This window comes from Typopeltis vanoorti, chromosome 8 (genome assembly GCF_054136105.1).
Source record: "Typopeltis vanoorti isolate ZY-2024b chromosome 8, IOZ_Tvanoo_1.0, whole genome shotgun sequence".
Classification (NCBI taxonomy): domain Eukaryota; kingdom Metazoa; phylum Arthropoda; class Arachnida; order Uropygi; family Thelyphonidae; genus Typopeltis; species Typopeltis vanoorti.
Genome location: NC_143556.1, coordinates 99,834,193 through 99,852,513, shown reverse-complemented (window position 1 = coordinate 99,852,513; position 18,321 = coordinate 99,834,193). Strand labels below are relative to the sequence as shown.

At 34.6% G+C, this 18,321-nt stretch overlaps 1 protein-coding gene across 1 annotated transcript in view; it reads right to left on the bottom strand.

Annotated features, from left to right (window-relative positions):
• The window catches only part of LOC150104224 (MAP kinase-interacting serine/threonine-protein kinase 1-like), a 136,654-nt gene that overhangs the window by 99,254 nt on the left and 19,079 nt on the right, over nucleotides 1-18,321 (bottom strand). The window contains exon 2 of the mRNA XM_090396237.1: nucleotides 1,489-1,641. Coding sequence (XP_090252363.1) covers nucleotides 1,489-1,641 — 153 coding nt within the window. The remainder of the gene's footprint in view (nucleotides 1-1,488; nucleotides 1,642-18,321) is intronic.

The following is an 18,321-nucleotide window of genomic DNA, read 5'->3' as shown; positions in this document are numbered from 1 at the left end:
CCGTGGCACATCCGAAAAAATAGCCAAGATTCTAAAAAAGTACAACCTACACACAGCACATAAGCCCCACTGCAAACTTGCTACCCTTATCCGTTCTACGAAAGATTAGCTCCCTCCTCTCTCTCTGCCTGGAGTTTACAAAGTACCCTGTTCCTGTAAGCTGGCATACTTTGGACAGACAGGCAGATCAGCATCTATCCGCCTGAAGGAACACAAGTCTTACATCTGTAAATACAACTACGGTCATTCAGGCTTGGCTGACCATGTCTTGGACACCACCCACAGGGTATCATGTAAGAAAACCACCATGCTCCACCACAGCAAATTCAAGAAAGAGAGATTATTTTTAGAAGCAGCAGCAGCTCTCAGAAATCAACCAAATCTTAATAAATTTCGGTTGCATTAAGCTTCCGAAGATTTGGGAAACACTCATCATCAGAGGTCCCACCTTGCATTCCAGGCCACCTACAACCGCCCTTAGAGGGCACTCCACCTAGATAGGACTTTAGTGTCACCCACGTGGTTGGGCTTAGTATCATATGATATTTGTGTTCGTGTTACATTAGTTGTTTTTGTAATCCCTGTAGATGTCCTAGTGACTAGGATGAAATATAGGAAGTATTAAATTCTGTTTTAATCCTTTCTGAGTGTTGTAAAAAATCCATTAAGCCTCTAACATGATGTCCTCACAGCACTTAGCCTCTACACACGAAAGAAAAATGGTGGTGGAAGACCTATGCTCCCAGGTGGAGTGAAGAGGATTAAGTAAGTAAGTAGGTGCTGTATTGAGAATTTTCTTAATTGTCTTAGTTTTGAAATCATTCAGTTATAGGATCTGTGTTAAGTATTGTATTTCTTCTGTTTTTCTTCTGTACTGAGGATGATGTATGCTTTATCCCTTAAGGTTTTTATTAGGCCTATTTTTTGCTTGGGGTGGTGGTTGTGTGAGGTTCCTGTGTTTGTTGGTTTTCTATAAATAGAGAACGATAATCTGTTTTTTCTTTCATTTATTTCTATAAGGATGTCTAGAAAAGGAAGTTTTTTTATTTTCTTCTAGTTCCAGAGTAAATTTTATGTTAGGATGCAAGTTATTAAGATAGTCTTTAAATGCAGTCAGTTCTAGTGCTGTTCCTGGCCAAATGATGAAGATATCGTCCACATAGCAGAGACAAATTTTTAGTTTGATGTGCCAGTTTGGTAGAGCTTTATTTAAAAAATTTTCCATATAGAGGTTTGCTAAAGATGGTAAGAGGGTTGAACCCATTGCTAGTCCTTTTTGTTCCCAGAGTTTGTCTTGGTAAAGGAAGAACATGTTTTTTATGCAATGTTCATAGAGCTGTACAATGTCTGGTGGAAGAGATTTTCTAGGATGTTTACTGTTTCATTTCTTGGAATCTTTGTGAAAAGGCTGACCACACTTTTAAAACAGTCCCTTTCACTATCCCAGAAATTTTATTTTTGGTTAGCAAAAATCTTTTAAAATCTTACCTAGAAAGTTAGAAGCTGCCAAACTAGATCCTGTCCTCTTTTTCTTTCTTTTTCTTCTTGGCTGCTGATTGTTAGACTTGGGCGTCTCAATGGGTTGGGTTGTGGCATTAGCACTCACATTAATTGTGCTGTGCAAGATATCACATAAATCATCTAGTAAAAATGTAAAAAATTATACTGGTATTAAATTAGTATATCAATTTAAATTCCTCAATATATATACAGTTGGTTACTTTATTCAAATAAATTAGTCCAACACTTTAGTGATAAAATATCAAAAATGTAATACTTGAAGTGTCATGAGTTGTGCATAATTCTGGTATATCTAGAAGTTTAGCATGTAACTAGCATTAAGCTGTGTATCATTCATGTTTTGCTTTGTGATGTTGAAGTGAAGAATAGTTAGTGATTATTTTAGAGAAAAACTCAATTCAAGGAACACATGCACATAAACTGATAAATAATCTCTGTATTGGTATTTTCCAATAGATCACTAAAGTTTAAGAGCTCCTAGACATGTGCACATCTTGGAGCTCTTAAACTTTAGTGATCTTCTTCCAGATGTTTTACTGATTTCAACGTGATCAGACCTCCACGGAGTCAAAAGAATCATTGCAGAAGGTCCCACAGTTCATCATCAGTGCCCATGGGTCTTAATGTCCATTGGTGTCTAATGCTTGTTACAGCATTCATTGTAATTTCTTTGTCCATTCCCAGGTGACTCAAATCATGCAAACTCTTTTGCACCACTACTTCACGTCATCTACTCATTCTCATCTTGGCCACCTTCTTCTGTTTATATCATCCATTGTACCAAGAATCGAGGTTTTGATTTTTCTGCTGTGCTGCCTCAAATTTTAACAAAATTTCCCCAAAATTGCAGGTCCCTATCTACCATCAGATCTTTCATCTCCTCTGCATCCCATATTTACTTCTCATATTTTAAAACCTTACACTTTGCTATACTGCACTTGTAAACCCCATCCATTTGCCCATTCCTACTCTCTATTCAAGTCCTCTTGCTAGGCTACAGCATCCATTCTACCACTCATACCTCTTCCCAACTTTGCATCATCTGTAAACAACTCTACATCACCAAACAAGTCTTTCTCAATGTTATTTACATACAAATGAAATAACAACTGCCCCAAAACAGATCCTTAGAACAAAAGAGAAGATCACCATTAGTGACGTTCCCCTGCTAGGATATTGTTCTGCCCCCCTTTACACAACCTACTGATACTCATGAATGAGCAATCTAATGAACTAATCTACTATCTAACTCCATATATTCCAATTAAATTACCAGCTTGTCAGGTGACAATCTAGCAAAGGCTTTTTCAACATTTAAATATTCTACTGTGAATGCAGCCCCATCATATCCAATGCATCTCACCTTGTTGTAATCAGATCGCTAAAACACTAACTTTCTTTAGCAAATCCATACTGTCCAAAGAAAATTCTGACATTGTTAACCCAGCTCTTAATAACAGTCCTCACTAGCCTCTCAAACATCCTTGACCAGAACTCTAGACAAGCAGATTGGCCTATAATTCAAAGTCTTAATCTTATGACTCCCTTCATGTAGCAGAACAATTTTGCCCCTTTTCCACTCTTTTGGAACTTTGGCCAATATAACATTCATGTAAAAGAAGTAACTTAAAGCTGCTAAATCTCAGTAACATTTCGTATGTGGTGATATCCTATGTGGTGACATCAAGTCCTACAGCTTTAATGACACTAATTTTATTCAATTCCTCATATACTTCCCGCTCACTCACTATCAGTGCACTTCCTCCTTCCCACTGCTTTTGTTCAGCATAATGTTACATTCACAAGGATGGAATACCTTAATGAACTGCTCATTTAATATCTCCACTATATCATCCTCAGCAGTTATTCCTACTGTTGTCTCTAACCAACATCATCCTTCCATAATCATTCTTTCTTTTAATGACCACATTAAAAAATAAAATAAAAATCCTCTAGTATTTCTTAATCCGATAAGCAAAAAGCTTTTTTCCAAGATATGCATAGAGGTTTTGTCCCATTCAGTATCACTATGTGTATTGAAAGGGTGATAATTTTTCTTCTGTTACATAAACCCATTGCTAAGATGTTCCTTTTTGTTTATTCCTAAACTTCTTACAAACAAGAATTCTGTATAAATTAAAGATTCCAAGAAATTATATTCTTGGTTTAATCCTCTATCCAATTGTAAACAAAGTTTGCACATGATGTAACTTTACGACTGGACAACTCGTATATAGAGGCTAATGACTTCACATCACTTGCCTTGGTATCTCATAATGCAAAACACATATCCTTACGGATGTGTGCTTTGTGGATAGTAATAAGGTGCGACACTTTTTTGGATAATTTTTCTGCTGATTCACCCATTGTTCTTCACATATTTTTTGAAATTATGGCTTCTGAGTATATGTTAAAAAGGAGAGGCAACAGCACACACCTTGCCTTACTCCTCATTTGATGTTAATGGAGTCTGTAATAATGTCATCAAGAGAAGCCATATTTATTTTTTAAAAAATCTTAAAAGGAAGAGAGGAAAGAATTAATGTGAGTGGTGAAATCATCAATAACATCTGATGTGTTGATAATTTGACACAGCTCTCCTGACTGACAATATTCAGGTTCTTCAAAATCTTCGAACTGGTGAACAAATAGAATGAAAAATGGGATCAGGAATAAATATCACCAAAACTAAATTCATGGTCATAAGCAAGAAACCAATTCTTAATTCAGCATCTTTAAATGGTAAACAAATAGAAAGAGTGACAAAATTTAAATATCTCTGATGGTGGTTAAATGAAGAATGCAATTCAGAAATGGAAATAAAAGTTAGAATTGAAATGGTAGAAAAACATTTCTCCTGAAGAAATCACTGTGTAACGCAAATTAAATTTTGAGCTTAGAGTATGTATGATTAAATGCTACATATGATCTATACTGCTGTACGGTGCAGATATATATGGACCTTGAAGACAACTTAGATAAAGAAGGAAAAATCTGCATATCTTCATCACCTACTTTGTAATGAAAAATATTAGATACTTCAATTGATTATAAAATGGAAGATAAAACAGAAGAAGACAAGGAAGACGAAGAAAATCTTGGCTAGCAGACAGTGGACTGACATGAGCTTTGAGGGACTGTTAGGGCTGAGGTTCGCTCAACATTTGCCAAACTGGTTGCCGACCTCCGATAGGAGGTGGTGCTCAAAGGAGAAGAATATGGAAATATGACTTCTGCATTACTTCAACCTTGGTATCACTTCTGGGTCTGGCTTACACTGATGAGACCTCAAGAAAGGTCAAAATCGGTCTGGGTAGTGAACCTTCTCATAATGCATAACATTATACATGCCCCTAAGAATATGTGCATTGTATTATGGGATACTAAGGCATGATGTGAAGTTATTAGCCTCTATGTATGAGTTGCCCAGTCATGAAGTTGCTTCATGTGCAAAACTTTCTATGTTTACACTTGGATAAAGAATTAAACCAAGAATATAATTTCTTTGCATTTTTAATTTTTTGTTATTATTAAGAGAGACCTCCAAGGAGTCAGGGCTTCATTGAGGGAGGCTACATACTACACACACCAGCTATCATACTTATTATTAAATTTATTCACACTCTTTGCACTCACAACATCCAATGGCAATTCATTCCAATCACACACCAGCCTAGAAGAGAAAAATCTAGCCCTCACCCCCTTCTTAGTGACATTCATTCTCGGCTTCCAAAGATGTCCTCGTCCTATCCCCCACCCTTCCATTAATTGAAAAATTTCAATTGAAATCCTGTATGACCCTTTCAGAAGTTTGTCTCAAGCATATCACTCCCTCTTTCTCCTGTTTACTAGTGTCTGCAGTCTCTACAAATTCTCAATAATTTCCAATTATCCCCACTGTACCAGAATCACCACAGAAATCAGGAGACCAGACCTGTGCACAATAGTCCAAGTGAGGTCTTATCAAGACCTTGATAAGACCTCACTTGCACTAAAGAGGCAAAATGACATCCTTATCTTTACATGTGAACATTTGTTTCAGCATCGCAATTATCTTTTGAGTTGAATTCGCAATCTTTGCTACAAGGCCCCCTTACCTTCAACTTCCTATCTACTAACACTCCAAGATCCCTAGCATCATCAGTTTCTTCAAGCATAACCCCGCCAATATAATACGACATTGGATATCTAATCATGCCAAAGTGAATGATTTTACATTTACTAACATTGAACTGACATCTTTTCCCATGCCCACAATTCCAGCCTATTCAAATCATTCTGCAAGTATTCAGCAGCATTCCTGGTCTTTCCATATCAGCAAATAGCTGTATGTTGCTTGTCAAATCCTTCCCAATATCATTAATGTATAGACTGAATAAAAGTGGACCAAGCACTGATCCTTGTGGTACACCACTGGTTACCTTAAACCTTGCACGCTCACATCCCCTGTATACCACTTTTTGATATCTGTCAGTCATCCATCCTCTTATCCATGCTAAGATTCTATAATCCAAGCCCATATTCTCCAATTTATGCAACAGTCTACCATGCTATATTCTGTCAAAAGCCTTAGCAAAATCCCAAAAGTATCAAGTTCACTGGTAACATTGCTATAGAATGTAAGCAACTTGCTAAAACATGACCTTTCCTTAGTAAACCCATGTTGCTATTTGCAAAGTAGAGATTCACTGTCAACCCATTTCTGAATGCAAGCCCTAACCTATTTTTCCAAAATCTTCACCATCACTCTTAAGATACTAATTGGTCGATGGTTGGATACACAGCCTTTGCACCACCCATGTACAATGGAATTACCACACACTCTTTCCATTCCTGAGGAATCTTCACTGTTCTGAGACTCATATTAAACAGCCTGCTCAAAGGAATACCCAGTTTAGCTGAACACTGTTTTAGCACAGGTGCTGATATCCCATCAGTCCCTATTGCTGAATTCTTATTGTTTACGCAACAGCTCTAATATGTTATCCTCATACACCTGAATTTCAATTTCTTCATCCAGTGAAGACATAGCAGTGAGCTCAATGTTGCGTACACCAGGTTGATAGCTTTTAACAAAATGGACACTCGTTAGTTGAACAACCTCTTCTGCATCTGTAAGCCTCACACCGTCTGCATTTAGAAGAGTTATTCTTTCATATTCATTCTTTCTTTTACTTCCAGAATATCGACAGAATTCTTGTGGGTTGCCTTTAGCATGCAGAGCCAGTTTTTCACTCAGATTTCTTTCTGTACAACAGTTGTGACTATTCTAGCCTCTTTTTTTTTTTTTTTTAAACAAATCTCTTGCTCAATAAGATTACACATCCATTTGACTTCTACTCTATTTATTCTTTGAACTCTCAGGACACTCTGATATCACATCATTTAAGTATTGTTTAGATGCTTCCCACGCACTGTTGATATTCTTCCATTCCAGCAACCGATCCCATTCCACCAAACTTAGTATACACCTCAGCTGGTCATAATTTCCTGCTTTGTAGTTCAGCATGTAACCTTTCTTTCATGCTTACACGCTGAGCAGAACACATTATCAAATATTATGGACACAACTACTGTGCTAGAGCAAAACTTTAGTTTAATATAAACCAAAATGAACACTCTAAGCGTCGATCTTCATATCAAGGTCATCATCTGGAGCATACACATATATACAAAGAAACAAGCTGCACTACAATCTACATGGTTTGCTAAAGTTACTGACCAACCGTTACAACAATTACTGGCCTGACCTCTGGTGAGGAAAAAAATACCTTTACTACATCAAAGCTAGAGTCCTATTATTATTATCTATTAGGTTACAAAATTAAATTGGGCTGGATAGCAACATTTATATATAACTATGTGATTATACATATAAATTTCAAAACCAATTGGTTTTGAAATTTATATGGAATAGTTTCCAATAAAATCTAAAAATTGCTTAAAGTCCTAAAGTATGCTGGAAACTAAGTAGGCTGAATATATGCCATCCAATTTTTATGCCACCATTATTGTTGAAATTAGGGTGGTTAATCAGAATTTCACAGGCTTCTTTAAATTTTCTTTCATACTACATTTTTGTATGAGGTAAAGAGCAGGTACTTTTCCAATCAATTAGGTGTAGGGTGTTGAGAGCATGATCTGAGAGGCCTGCTTCACCAAAATTGTTATATATAATGTGTCTTTTGTGTTTTTTTTTTAATGTATAGGGATTGTACGTCCAGTTTCACGAACATAAGGTAAGTTACAGGTGCAGTAGATGCAATAAACTCCAGGATGTGCCAATGGGAGGAGAGGATCCTTAGAGGAGTTGAATCTATTTTTTAATTTTATAGGTGGCATTAAGTCTAGGATTCTATTGATTTTTTCTGATAACCCTTTAATGTATGGGATGGCTATGGTTTTACTGTAATCTATATTCTTTTTTGATGAAGTTTTATGAAGTAGAAGTATGAAAGGGTACAGTATTTTTTCCTAAAAATACTGTACCATTTACACTCAATGCCAGTTAGCATGTCTGATTATGATAGCAAGGTCTTACTAATGACCATAATCTGAGGTCCCACATATTGACTAATGCAACAAACTCTACCCCTTTGTTCCTGATACTCCTAGCATTTGTGTACAGACATAATAATCTACCTGCATGTTCTTTTGTATACAGATATCCCTTGCTTAATGCCGAATTTGATTAACACGGCAAAATTAATTGCAGCAATCCCTTGATATACGTGGTAAGAGTTTTGATTAACGTGCCTTTAACTCTGCAGAGCTCGCAGCTGATCTGACAGATACATGCAAAATGTTTAATAGAAATATTCTTGCACAATTCAGTGTATATCTTGGAAATCATGAGTAGCTGTGCATTCATATGTTACAAGTGATATTCTGCACTGTTTTTTGCTGTCAGTTTAGTTTAATACATTATGTAAAGGTTTGTGATATTTGATAGTAAATTGTATCTGAGAGATACCGAGACCTCCAATGTCAGTATAGCATGGTTTAGTTTTTTTTATTTTATTTATTATTCTTTGTTCAATAATTTCTAGATTGTAAATGAAAATAAACCATCATATATTCCTGAAATAGAGAGCCAAAGGCTTATTTATCATACATGTCCTCTAGAAGATATGCTTTATGTTATGGAACATACTAAATCACTTTCACTACGAGTTGCCCATAAAACTGCTTATGCTTGCATCTGCCGAAACTTTTAGTTTCTTTATATTCGGCACGAAACACTTGTAGTTTCTATATTCGGCTATGAAATAATGTTCGATTCAATATCCACTTAATTTGTACCATCATGTATTATATAATGAAAGAGTTTGAGAATAGGAATCAAACCTTGGAGATTCAGTGGCAAGCCTTGAAGAGAACCCTGATTGATTAAGCCAGAGAGGCATATGGTGAGGTTTTCTGCAACAATAGAAAAATCAGAACTCCATGGTGGACACAGGAAGTTAAAGAGGCAGTGAAGGAAAAGAAGAAAGCATATCAAAAGTTCCTGGCAAATAAGTCAGCTTGTGCTCTTAGAGAATACAGAGACAAATGTAAGAAAGCTAAACACTTTGTAAAACTAGCTAAACAAATGTCATGGGAGGACTTTGGCAAGAACATAGAAAAGAAATATCAAGAAGATGGCAAAATATTCTGTAGATTGTTGAAGAAGTTTAGAAATGGAGGAAAGAGTGCTATAAAAGGAGTTAGAGATGATAAAGGTGACATGAAAACGAAGAAAAAGATATGATTGAAGTATGGAGTAATTACTTCGAAAAATTGCTAAATGAAACAAGCAGTGATAGCACAGTGGTAAAAACCACTCAACAGGCATACAGTCAGGAATACATATCCATACTTGAAGTAGAAAAAGCCATCCAAGGCTTGAAATGTAGAAAGGTAGCAGGAGTAGATGATATTTGACCAGAAATGCTGAAGTATGCTGGCATAAGTCTTACAGTGGCTGCACTGCATAGTTCAGAATGCCTTTATAGAGGGGGAAATTCCCGATGATTGGAGTAGAGCTCTTATAGTACCCATATATAAAAAGAAAATAAAACTGAATTTGAGAATTACAGAGGTATTTCCCTACTAAGTGTTCCTGGTAAGATTTATGCCAGTATACTTGAGAAACAGTTGAGAAGAATTGTGGAAGAAACACTTGGTGAAGAACAAGCTGGATTCAGGCCAAATACAGGCTGTCAGGATCAAATCTTCACTTTACGACAAATAGTGAAGAAATCATGGGAATATTAACAAAGATCTGTATTTAAGTTTTGCCGATCTGGAAAAGACATATGACAAGGAGCCAAGAGAGAAGCTATTCAATACGCTACAGTTATATGGTGTCAATGAGGCATTATATCAAGCAATACTTAGTCTGTATTTGAGTTGTAAGTCAGCAGTTAGAATTGAAGGAAGTAGAGAAAGATGGTTTAAAGTTAAATCTTGTGTGAGACAAAGTTGTACATTATCCCCTCTGTCATTCATTATCTATATACATCACATTATGAAGGAAAGTGGTATTAAACATGATATCAAAATTGGAAATGTTAATGTCAGCTCTTTGCTTTATGCGGATGATGTTATACTTCTAAATAAATCCGCTAGAAATTTGCAAGATTCCCAGACTAAATTTGAATAACTGTTGTAAGTTATTCAATTTAATGAAATGAAAATTTAAACACAATGAAAATAGGCAGAATCATTGAAAATGTCAACTGTATTGTGAACGGAGAACCTGTGGAAGAAGTAAAACATTTCGGCTACTTAGGCACGATTATTAGTGAAGGTGGTAAATTAAATATGGAAATAGACAACAGAATCAACAAATTTGGTATGATAGGAAGTCAACTGAATAAATTCATATGGAACAAGAGAGAAATTAGTCAGAACACTAAAATAGTCACTTAAACAGAATGGGCGAGGAAAGATTAGCAAAACAAGTGTTCTCTGCCAGGAAAATGGCCCAGAAGAAGACTAAGATATAGGTGGATTGACACAGTACAATGTGCATTAGATGATAGAAATATAAGATCTGATAATGTTTGAGTCTTGACAAGTAACAGACTGATTTGGAGGAAAATTGTAGATACGAAGTTAGTAATGATGTAAATTTTTCATGTAGTACTTTCATATACTGTACACCCCATTGAGGGTACATGGCAGGAATTTGATGATGTATTATATTTGCAGTGCGTTTTCTTTTTTATTACTTGTTTGCCGAGGTCTGGAAAGTCATTTTGCTTGTTATCGTAGAACTTATGCCGATAAGAAAAAAAACTTAAACTGTTCAAACGACTCTCGATAACATCTTTTGTTAAAAAAATTGCAGTAAATAATGTAGGTACAAGTATTTATTAAACATTTACTTTGAAATCATTTTTTATATTTCCTAAAAGAGTACCACATAAAACGAACTATTAATACAGTAATCGATCATGGAGAAATTGTAATTTTTACCATTGATATTTAGATTTGATTAACGCAATTTTGATATACGCAGTAACATCGAGGGATACCTGTACTCTTGTCTGCAATCAGCATGACATAGACAACATGCAGATCTCTATTCTTCTCTAGTGCCTTATACATGTGCACACGTTTGATGCAACTGAACCAGACGAACACAAAGTCAAAATCATTCTCTCCTCGTCAACATTTCCATGACAAAGCTCATTCCCATCATATAACACCATCACTCTTAAACTCGCATTCTCATAATTCCTCCCTTTATAATTTAGTTTCCCTGACTCTCTGTGTTAAGTCTCATACTAGTTATTAGTTTTTCTAGACTCCTGATATCAAACCCATTCAGGTGTAGCCCTTCTCTCAAAATCACTCCACTCATCCAAAAACTTGCATCCATTCCTTCTACATAGCATAAGCATGGAGTCATTTGCCATCATAGCTCTTCTTAATTCATTTTTATCATATCAAGGTAAAATACTGTCAATTTTCACTTTCTCACTCTTCACTCTTGCCTCTTCCAACAACCCTCTCATGTCCTCTCTCATACTGAACTTATCGCTTGTTAAGTCATTAGTACCTACTACAATTATGATTTTGTTTACTTTTCTGTTTTTGAATTGCTTCCTTTACATTCTTAATTTTCACTGCAGAAATATTCAAAGTTATAACTCGCTCATTAATAGCATGTTTTATTATAGAGTCGCCATACCAAATAACTTCTTTCTCTTTACTAACAACGCCACTTACCTGATTTCCATTACTTCCTGACTTAACCTGTTCCAGTGCTTTGTTCTTTCTTATTTTGCTGATTAATTTTCATTTCTCCATATGGTCATTTAAACACCTCTCGACTTTTTGTAATTCCTGCATTGTTTCTCTGATGATCTACTTTAATTCTGCTATTTTGGAGATTAATTCATTTTCATTAACCTCCTCCACCACTCTAATAACCTCGTTAGTGGAGCTAGCATTCTTGTTCTCGCCTGTGGTGCTCATTTTAGCATTACTTTTCTTGTGTGTTTTTTGTGCCATTTTAAATTAATACTTATTGTTGAAATATCTTAATAAAAATGTTATAAAATACTAAATACACTAAAATTTACACTAATATACTATAAAACACTAAAATTTACACTAATATACTATAAAACACTAATTTTCTAAGGAAAAAAAACACAATAAAACAGGCAAAAATCATCAGTAAGTAGAAACACTTTCAACAAGGAATTCTGTAGACACCTGGATGTTTATAGATAAACAGTTTATTGGAGAACAATGAAGCTGTATATGGTCAGAAGAGGTTTAAATATGCAGTTTTAATGGATAGGTTGCTGAATGTAAAGGATTGAAATGGAATCTTTATACTGAATATCAAGATTTGGTAATGGAGGAGAATTACAAAATAATATCTTTTGAATGATCATCCTTGAATGTCTCCATTAAGGACAAACTGGCTGAATAAAAATTAGAATTCCTTTGTCTTTTTTTATGCCTTCATCTTTTAAGAAGGATGCCTAAATTTTGTAAGGATGGTGAAGAGATGAGGAATGAAGGTAGCATCCCATGTGAGTGGGCTTTCAGTAAACATCATCTAATGTCAATCTGTTCTGAGGTTTTTCAGAAAGGAGTTGAAGTTTTCTTTCAACACATAATGAATGGGACAAAACCTCTATTCCTATCTTGAAAATGTTTTATTCATGAGAATAAAGAATCTAACCACACCACATCATTCATTCATGGAGTTCTTTCTAACAAAAACCAAGGAGTTACCCTAAATAATATCTATCTGTAAATCATATGATTAAACTGCTTAACATGCCTGATTAACTTTTCAACTGATCATCTCCAAATGATGCCAGAAAACAATTGACATGTGCCATACTACACTATTTCCTCGTTCTTCAACTGTGAAAACCATAATGGTTTCTCTTTTTTTTTTTTGCAATAATCAGTATTTTTTTTCTTGTCCTCTTCATGTTTATTTACTCTGAAAAAGTCACCTGTCTGTTGGTAGTGAAACAAGTATATGTTTCCTTGCTTTTATCTTTTGTAAATGACCAATCAAAATCCAGTTTCTTGTAATAAAACGGTACCATTAAAAATTATAATTCATGGGACATTAATGCTTGTTCATATCCAAGATGGGTTGATATAATGAATTCATTATAGGAGCTAAAGCTAAGAATTTGAATAAGCTGAAGCTAAGATTACAGCCGCTAAAAGAATGCCAGAAAAGGAAACTGCCAGGATCAGAGAGGGGGGATGCCCCACAGGAGGGGGGGGGGGGGGCAATTAGAAAATGATGTTGCATTCGTCACCTCATCACCGATATATTCAAGAAATCACCATTGTCGGTGATCAATTATCAATGTTGCAACCCTGACTTTCCTAGGAAAAAAAACTGGCAACTAGTACAGCAGTCAACATAAATACTTGGTGGCATAAGTGTGTTAAGGTTAGATCGTAGCACCTGTCACTTCTGAAAAGTAAATAGTGTCAATTTAACTTTGTGCAGTTTTTGTTATAGAAACAACAAGGTAAGTTCGTTTAATTTTTTTTTATATATATCGTCAATGTTTTTAATGTAACATTTTTACATGTTAGTTTTCTGGTTACCCAAATGTTGCACTACTACCAATTTAAATAAAATGAACACTTTGCCACAATTGTATTAGGTTCGTTTGACAGCTGAAAACAAACAAGATCTCTCATATTTCGTTATTTCTTTTTCTCTGCTTGTGACGGTAGACTTTTAAAATTTTACTTTTTTATTATTTTAACTTTTTATTTATTATATGTGTTTATAGTAGTATAAAAACAATAGATTCATTGTTCTCTATACGAAATGCTACCCAAAATCGCATTCTTGAAGCTAGTTATGAAATTTCTCTGCTCATACCTAAATCAGGAAAAAAAAAAAAGGATACTATTGGGGAGGATTTAATTAAACCAGCGATATCAACTTTTCTCAAAACAGTTCTGGAGAAAGATGACCAAGATGTCAAAGGAATGCAACTGAGCAATAACACTGTTAGCAAAAGAATAGATGAGATGGCTAAAGATGTGGAAACAACTTATTGAAAAGTTGAGATCAAGGAAATTCTCAATACAGATGGATGAATCAACTGTAAGAGACAGTGAGGCTGTATTGATGGACTAGGTAAGATATATTGACAATGGCGAATTTACTGAAGAGATGTTATTCTGTGAAGCATTGAAAACCACCACTGCTGTCATTGATATATATACAATAAACTCAAAAATTATTTAATGAAGCTCAAATATCAACGAAAAATATTACATCTTGTACTACAGATGGTTATGATGGGCAAGAAACGTAGCTGTTTAATTAATGAAGGATAACAATCCTGAAATACTGCTTATGCATTGTGTTATTCACAGGGAAAATTTAGTTTCCAAAAAAACTTTCACCTGTTCTAAATGGGATATTGAATTCAGTTATAAAATGTATCAACAATATCAAAGCTAATGCCAAATGTGAGCATCTCTTCAAACAATTTTGCAAGGATAAAATTGCTGTTGTGAAGTGGCTGTCACAGGGAATTGATTGAGAAGATTCATGGAACTATTTAATATTATTAATGAGTTTTTGAATGAAAAACCTGAAATGAAATTCTTACAAATAGTTGATGATCAAGCATTTGTGAGTTATTTAACATATCTTTGAAAAGCTGAATATGTTAAATAAGCAACTGCAAGGAGCAAATAAGATCCTTGTTGATGCAAAGGCTAAGATATTTGGCTTCAGTGCATTTCTGCAATTATGTCAAAAGAATGTTTCAGCCAAAAAAATTCGACCAATTTTATTGGCTAAATAAGTGTGAGGTAACTGATGCTGCTGCACTTGTTATTGTTGATCACTTGAGCAAAACGGCCTGTGATTTAAATGACAGGTATTCTGATTTTTATTATTATTCAGGCCTCCATGAAGTCAAAAGACTCATCATGATTTAGATAAAAAAATTTATTTTCCATCTTGGATAACTCAGTCAATGCTAGTGGACCTAACTGTTGTGGCCATGCAGTATCAAGAACTCTCAGAAATGCAAAATGATGAGTCTATTAGAACTTTATTCAACATAAAAGGAACAATGGCATGGCTGTGTGACAAGACAGAAATGAAATACCCAAATTCAACTAGTTTTGCACGAAAATTACTGTTGTCCTTCCCATTGTCATATTTAGTTGAATGTGGCTTTAGTGCTGTAAATTACTTGTTACTGAAAAAAAAGAAATTGTCTGGATATAACAAACCGTGGGGATTTGAGATTGAAATTGACTAAATTAGTACCTCAAAAACTTTTTGCAGCAGACATCAAGCTCAAGGATCACATTAACTTGGATTTTATTTTCCCAAGTTGAGTTCGATTTATGTTTATAATATACAAAGTGTAATATAAAATTTATATTCATTGAAGAAAGTCAAATTAAAAGCAGTTTTACCTATGTTCCTTTTTTATTTGAAGTACTTATTTATGCTTTTTCAGAAATTGGTTGACTATTATGCTACGGGGGCATCGAAATCTTTGAGGCAGGGCACGATCAAAAAAAAAAAAAGATTGAGAACTACTGTTTTAAACCTATAAACACCTCCCATGTGTCTAGGTCAAATAACAAGCAAATTCTCAGCCTGATACATCCTTACTCCAAAATCCAGCAGAGGGATCATGCCGTAACAACAAGAGGTTGTTATATGAGATTTTGGCTGAAACAACTAAGGCTATGAGATTTGCATTCTTCTGGTCAGTTCACCTGTTTTGCTGTCTGTACCCCTTTCCCTCAAATTTCTGGGGAAGGTAGGGGAACTACCACCTCTGTATGAGACTGATATCAAAAAAAGTTATTTATCTAAAACTGACTACAAGATTCTTTTTCAAATTTACAACAGGTTTGAAACAGGAATGAAATATATAAATCAAAAGTTGATTACATATCTAATCTGAACAGCAACAATGAGGAACCCAATTAAGCTGTTGCAAAACAACTGACTCCATGTGAAACAAATACCATTCACAATACATCTGGACCTTACATCAGGCATTTGATGATGTCCAATGCACCTTTCTGTTCAAAATCCTGAAACAGGCAAAAAGCTGCTATCCATCATAAGTGGATTCCATACAAATACAACTTCCCTCTCGGTTTTTGTTCTATGACATAACAATTGCAATTGCATATAAAGCGATCCTTAAAATTTTGTTGATTGTTTCTCCTCCTCCTCCAAATGGGACATCACCCTATGACATATAGAAATATAAAATTTCAAAAACAGGCTCACAGCACTTTTACATTTTAAAATCTTCACAAGCTAATGAATACGATATTAAATATTTTTAATATGACTATTTTTTTCTTCCTAGTAAATGTATAAGTTAACTATTCATTAATAATGTTCCATTCATAGTGCTATAATTTCCATTTTAAAATTGGAAACACACGAGATGTTACTAAAAGATAGAAAACTCATACAGAAAAACATGACCTTTAATTGTAAAATTTTTACTTATGTTTCACAGACTCTTTCAGTAAATAAATGGAACAGCAAATAAAAATAAAGATTCTAAAAGCACTACCATTATAACTATAGTAAGGTAGCAAAATGAGCCTGTTTTTGAAATATAAAATTTTTGAAATATAAAATTTCAAAAACAGCTCACAGCACTTTTACATTTTAAAATCTTCATAAGCTAATGAATACGATATTAAATATTTTTAATATGACTATTTTTTCTTCCTAGTAAATGTATAAGTTAACTATTCATTAATAATGTTCCATTCATAGTGCTATAATTTCCATTTTAAAATTGGAAACACACGAGATGTTACTAAAAGATAGAAAACTCATACAGAAAAACATGACCTTTAATTGTAAAATTTTTACTTATGTTTCACAGACTCTTTCAGTAAAGAAACGGAACAGCAAATAAAAATAAAGATTCTAAAAGCACTACCATTATAACTATAGTAAGGTAGCAAAATGGTCACTTTTCTATAAATTAAAGATGCCAAGAAATTATATTACTAGTTTAATCCTTTATCCAAGTGTAAGCAAACAAAGTTTGCGCCTGAAGTATTTTCAGGACCGGGGCAACTCGTATATAGAAGCTAATGACTTCACATCACTTGCCTTAGTATCCCATAATGCAAAGCACATATGGGAAGGGTCACTACCCAGACAGGTTTTGACCTTTATTGAGGTCTCTTCAGTGGGAGACAGACCAAGACGTGATACTAAGGTTAAAGTAATGCAGAAGTCATTTTCATATATGAGTTGCCAAAAGGTGTCATCACACCTTACTATTAAATTACTCTGGATTAGAGAACGTTGTCGGAAGTTTTTTCACTTGGTTATACTATAAATTAAAAGGTACCAAGAAATTGTATACTTGGGTTTAATCCTTTATCCAAGTGTAAGCAAACAAAGTTTGCACCTGAAGTATTTTCAGGACTGGGACAACTCGTATATAGAAGCTAATGACTTCACATCACTTGCCTTAGTATCCCATAATGCAAAGGGGTCTGGGCTCCTACTGAAGACCTCAAAGGTTGAAACCGGTCTGGGTAATGACCGCATCCCATAATGCATAGCATTATACATACCCATAAGGATATGTGCTTTACATTATGGGATACTAAGGCAAGTGATGTGAAGTCATTAGCTTCTACATAAGAGTTGCCCCAGTCCAGAAAATACTTCAGGTGCAAACTTTGTTTCCTTACACTTGGATAAAGGATTAAACCAAATACCGTATTTTTCGGACCATAAGATGCACCTTTTTACATAGAAAAAATCGACTTAAAATTGGGGTGCATCTTATGGTCCAAAGGTAACATTAAAATACAAATCTTTACACTGACCGAAGCTATTAGCGAAGTTCAATTACTGGTGCAATATGTTAATAAAATTAGTAAGTACGCCACTGAAGGTAGGTACCTAAGTTATCTCGCTGCATGTGGGTGAATCACTGATTTAGAGCGTCAATAGTCATTAGTGTGTAAACATGTGCGCTTTTGTAAGGTTCATTTGAATTATTTTTTATAAGTTGTTAATAAATTTTTATCTTAAAATTAGAAAAAATGAGTATAAAACAAAAAAGACTTTCATATAACGTGAGTTATAAATTAAATGTGATAAATTATGCAAAACAATATGGAAACAGAGCAGCAGAAAGACATTTTGGTCCACCATCAACAGAAAAAATGGCCAGAATTAGAAGTACAAATGAAAAATTGGGTAACAAATCATTATTAAAGAAGCTCTAGCCCATAAAATGCTGGCTGACTATGAAGCTAAAATTATAGAATTCC